General features: G+C 56.3%; 1 protein-coding gene across 1 annotated transcript; it reads right to left on the bottom strand.

The window, feature by feature from the left end:
• Positions 1–3,984: 3,984 nt before the first annotated feature.
• On the bottom strand, positions 3,985–5,228 carry CARNS1 (carnosine synthase 1; the record flags this gene model as incomplete). Its single annotated transcript, XM_061369260.1, has 1 exon — positions 3,985–5,228. A coding segment is annotated over one exon (1,236 nt), but the record flags the coding sequence as incomplete, so codon positions are not given.
• Positions 5,229–5,524: the final 296 nt, after the last annotated feature.

Genomic DNA, 5,524 nt, shown 5'->3' with positions numbered 1-5,524 from the left:
GGGCACGATGTTGCGTTCCTATAGGGCAATGGTGTCAGTGTGGGGCTGCGGACGATGTGTTATTGTAGGGTCGCCAGTGGAGACCCTATGGGGTTGTGTTACTGTAGGGTCTCAGGCACTATAGGGGCTGTGTGTTATTGTAGGGTCTCAGGCTCTACAGGGGCTGTGTGTTATTGTAGGGTCGCTAATGTTATTGTAGGGTCTCAGGCTCTATAGGGGTTGTGTGTTATTGTAGGGTCGCTACGGTTATTGTAGGGTCTCAGGCACTATAGGGGCTGTGTGCTATTGTAGGGCTGCTACCGTTATTGTAGGGTCTCAGGCACTATAGCGGCTGTGTGTTGTTGTAGGGTCACTATTATTGTAGGGTCTCAGGCACTATGGTGGCTGTGTGTTATTGTAGGGTCGCTACTGTTATTGTAGGGTCTCAGGCACTATAGGGGCTGTGTGTTATTGTAGGATCGCTACTGTTATTGTAGGGTCTCAGGCACTATAGGGGCTGTGTGTTATTGTAGGGTCGCTACTGTTATTGTAGGGTCTCAGGCACTATAGGGGCTGTGTGTTATTGTAGGGTCGCTACTGTTATTGTAGGGTCTCAGGCACTATAGGGGCTGTGTGTTATTGTAGGGTCGCTACTGTTATTGTAGGGTCTCAGGCACTATAGGGGCTGTGTGTTATTGTAGGGTCGCTACTGTTATTGTAGGGTCTCAGGCACTATAGGGGCTGTGTGTTATTGTAGGGTCGCTACTGTTATTGTAGGGTCTCAGGCACTATAGGGGCTGTGTGTTATTGTAGGGTCGCTACTGTTATTGTAGGGTCTCAGGCACTATAGGGGCTGTGTGTTATTGTAGGGTCGCTACTGTTATTGTAGGGTCTAGGCACTATAGGGGCTGTGTGTTATTGTAGGGTCGCTACTATTATTGTAGGGTCTCAGGCACTATAGGGGCTGTGTGTTATTGTAGGGTCGCTACTGTTATTGTAGGGTCTCAGGCACTATAGGGGCTGTGTGTTATTGTAGGGTCGCTACTGTTATTGTAGGGTCTCAGGCACTATAGGGGCTGTGTGTTATTGTAGGGTCGCTACTATTATTGTAGGGTCTCAGGCACTATAGGGGCTGTGTGTTATTGTAGGGTCGCTACTGTTATTGTAGGGTCTCAGGCACTATAGGGGCTGTGTGTTATTGTAGGGTCGCTACTATTATTGTAGGGTCTCAGGCACTATAGGGGCTGTGTGTTATTGTAGGGTCGCTACTGTTATTGTAGGGTCTCAGGCACTATAGGGGCTGTGTGTTATTGTAGGGTCGCTACTGTTATTGTAGGGTCTCAGGCACTATAGGGGCTGTGTGTTATTGTAGGGTCGCTACTGTTATTGTAGGGTCTCAGGCACTATAGGGGCTGTGTGTTATTGTAGGGTCGCTGCTGTTATTGTAGGGTCTCAGGCACTATAGGGGCTGTGTGTTATTGTAGGGTCGCTGCTAGTATTGTAGGGTCTCAGGCACTATAGGGGCTGTGTGTTATTGTAGGGTCGCTACTGTTATTGTAGGGTCTCAGGCACTATAGGGGCTGTGTGTTATTGTAGGGTCGCTACTGTTATTGTAGGGTCTCAGGCACTATAGGGGCTGTGTGTTATTGTAGGGTCTCAGGCACTATAGGGGCTGTGTGTTATTGTAGGGTTTCAGGCACTATAGGCATTGTGTGTTATTGTAGGGTCGCTACTGTTATTGTAGGGTCTCAGGCACTATCGTGGCTGTGTGTTATTGTAGGGTCGCTACTGTTATTGTAGGGTCTCAAACATTACAGGGGTTATGTGTTACTATAGGGTTGTTAGCGTTGTAGGGTCACTGGCACTATAGGGCTGTTTGTTATTGCAGAGTCTTAGGCACTATCCGGGCTGTATTATTTTAGGGTCGCTATTGTTATTGTAGGGTCTCAGGCACTATGGTGGCTGTGTGTTATTGCAGGGTCACTACTGTTGTTGTAGGGTCTCAGGCACTATGGTGGCTGTGTGTTATTGTAGGGTCACTGCTGTTATCGTAGGGTCTCAGGCACACAGGGACTGTCTATTATTGTAGGGTCGCTACTATTATTGTAGGGTCGCTACTATTATTGTAGGGTCGCAGGCACTACAGGAACTGTGTGCTATTATGGGGTCACTGCTGTTATTGTAGGGTCTCAGGCACACAGGGACTGTCTATTATTGTAGGGTCGCTACTATTATTGTAGGGTCTTAGGCACTACAGGAACTGTGTGCTATTATGGGGTCACTACTGTTATTATAGGGTCTCAGGCACTACAGGGGCTGTATATTATTGTAGGGTCGCTATCGTTATTGTAGGATCTCAGGCACTACAGGAACTGTGTGTTATTATGGGGTCACTACTGTTATTATAGGGTCTCAGGCACTACGGGAACTGTGTGTTATTATGGGGTCACTACTGTTGTTGTAGGGTCTCAGGCACCACAGGGGCTGTGTTATTGTTATTATGGGGTCACTACTGGTGTTATAGGGTCTCAGGCGCTGCAGGGACTATGTGTTCTTGTAGGGTCTCAGGCACTATGGGGGCTGTGTTCTTGTAGGGTCTCAGGTTGAGTGTCACTGGGGTTCCCAGGCACTGCGGTGCTCACGTGTCATTGAGGGGTCCCCAGTGGGGGGGTCAAGAGGGTGCTGACCCACGGACGTCCCCATAATGCTATGGGACCCCCGGCTGCCCTGCTGTGGGGCAGGAGCACTGGTACCCAACCCAGGGGGATATATAGGGTCGCTGGGGCTGGTCTGTTGTTGTAGGGTCTCCCCATGCTGCTCTGTTGTTGTGGGGTCTCCTCTTCAAACTATGTTGTTGTAGGGTCTCCCCACCTCATTCGGGTACTATGGGGTCTCCCCCATGATGCTTTGTTATTGTAGGGTCTCCCCCACACTGATTTGTTGTTGTAGGTTCTTCCTATACTGGTGTGTGTTCCCTGCCTGTCCCCTGGCATAGGAGGGACACCAGACCCCACAACTATGGGGACAAGGGATACTGGGACAGGGTTTGGAGGGGCCATGGCAGGGAATTGGGATCAGGGGAGCCAGGGGTTGCCATGGGACGAGGTGCCAGGGTAGGAGACTGGGATCCAGGGGGATGCTGGGGAGCAGGGAACTGGGTACCATTGGGAGACAGCAGAGGATGGGGTGGGATGGATCAGCAAAGCAGGGAACGGGGATGCCAAGGAAGGGGTTGCCAGGGGATGGGATGCCAGGGGTTGCCATGGGACGAGGTGCCAGGGTAGGATATTGGGATCCAGGGGGATGCTGGGGAGCAGGGTACCATTGGGAGACAGTAGAGGATGGGGTGGGATGGATCAGCAAAGCAGGGAACGGGGATGCCAAGGAAGGGGTTGGCAGGGGATGGGATGTCACAGGGGTAGGGTGACAGGGGATGGGTGCCAGAATGGAGTCGGATGCCAGGGGATGAGTCACCGGGGTAGGGCACTTGGATCCATGAGAGCCATGGGATGCCAGGGGATGCCAGGGGATTCAGGTCATGCCAGGGGATGGGATATCATATTATGGGATGCCAGGGGATGCCAGGGGATTCAGGTCATGCCAGGGGATGGGATATCATATTATGGGATGCCAGGGGATTCAGGTCATGCCAGAGGATGGGGTATCATATTATGGGATGCCAGGGGATGGTGTTTCACGGTACGGCGGGGATGCTGCTGCAGGAGGGGGGGTACCAGCACAGCGGAGGGGGGGGGGTACCCAGCCCCGCTCCATCCCCATCCCATCCCCGCTCCATCCCCATCCCATCCCCGTTCCATCCCCATCCCATCCCCGCTCCATCCCCGCTTCATCCCCATCCCATCCCCGCTCCATCCCCTTCCCATCCCCGCTCCATCCCCATCCCATCCCCGCTCCATCCCCATCCCATCCCCGCTCCATCCCCATCCCATCCCCGCTCCATCCCCATCCCATCCGCGCTCCATCCCCATCCCATCCCCGCTCCATCCCCGCCGCTATTTGAAGTGCGACAGGAAATGCTCCACCGGGTACCGCGGGGAATCGATGCCCAGCGCCTGGCAGAGCCCCAGCAGCCGCCCGCAAGCCTCGGCTCTGCTCTGCCCCGCACACGCCACGCTCAAGCAGGGCTCCTCGTACTCCCCATCGGCCGCCGTCTCCTCGAAGAGCCGGTTGAGGCGGACGAGCCCCCGGCTCTGCAGCTCCCGCAGCGCCCGCATCCCCCCGCCGGCCCCGAGCGCGGCTCCGTGCTCCGACCCCAAGCACATCACCCCGGCCAAGTGCGTGCGGGGAGCGGGGCGGGCGGGCAGCACCGGCGGCAGCCCCAGTGCCACCAGTACGGCCGCTAGGAGCAGGTCGGCGCCGTAGACCTCTTGGATCCAGTCGCGGAGGTAGAACCCCCCCATGCGGGGGTTGATCTCCAGTAAGCGGGGCCCCGCTGGTCCCAGTTTGAGCTCCACGTTGAAGACGCCGTCGCGGAGCCCGCAAGCCAGGCAGCACTGCAGGGCTGCCCGCACCAGTTGAGCCTGCAGGTCGGCGGGGAGGCAGGACGGGAGGCAAGCAGCGGTCTCCAGGCATGCGGGCAAGCGAGTGGGGCCGTTGTCGGACACCCAAGCTCCCATCAAACGCCCTTCGAACAGCACCAGGTCCACGTCGTGCTCGGTACCGGGCACGTACTCCATGAGCAGCATCGCGTTGCCCCATCCCAACCCGATACCGGGGTGATCGGCATCGTCCCGCAGGTCTCGCCACAGCCGCGCTGCGTGCTCCTGGCACTGCTCGAGGCTCTCCACCACCTTCACCCCGACCCCACCGGCCCCGAACTCCAGTTTGGCCACGGCTGGGAAGGGCACGGACGCCGCCGCCCGTTCCACGTCCCCATGGGTCCGCAGGCGGCAGCAGGGCACCGAGAAGGCGGCCGGAGGCGGGCGGCCGCGGCGGCAGCGCTGGAGGTGTTGATGGGTTCGGCTCTTCTGTTTGGCCACACGGACGGCATGGACCGGGCTGCAGCGCAGCCCCAAGCGCTCGCACACCAGGGCCGCCAGCACCACGCAGTCATCCCAATAGGAGAGGCAGGCGTGGGGCTGCAGCCCCCGGGAGCGCAGCAGCTCCGTCACCCGCTCGGCGTGCTCCTCGTCCCGCCGGTGCTCCCGGCTGTCGTAGGGCAGGAAGGTGTCCACCAGCCCCGCTGCGAAGTGCGCCGGGTCCGACTCCACCAAGTGGATCTGCGACCCCAAAGAGGTATCACGGCATCACAGTATAACAGTATCACAGCATCACAGCATCACAGCATCACAGCATCACAGTATCACAGTATCACAGCATCACAGCATCACAGCATCACAGCATCACAGTATCACAGCATCACAGCATCACAGCATCACAGCATCACAGTATAACAGCATCACAGCATCACAGCATCACAGCATCACAGTATCACAGCATCACAGCATCACAGTATAACAGCATCACAGCATCACAGCATCACAGCATCACAGTATCACAGCATCACAGCATCACATCCAAATGA

This window comes from Neopsephotus bourkii, unplaced genomic scaffold, assembly GCF_033783945.1.
Source record: "Neopsephotus bourkii isolate Nb327-2 ecotype Australia unplaced genomic scaffold, CSIRO-AGI_Nbou_v1 NB_1487, whole genome shotgun sequence".
NCBI classification, from domain to species: Eukaryota; Metazoa; Chordata; class Aves; order Psittaciformes; family Psittacidae; genus Neopsephotus; species Neopsephotus bourkii.
This window is presented reverse-complemented; position numbering and strand designations above follow the sequence as displayed.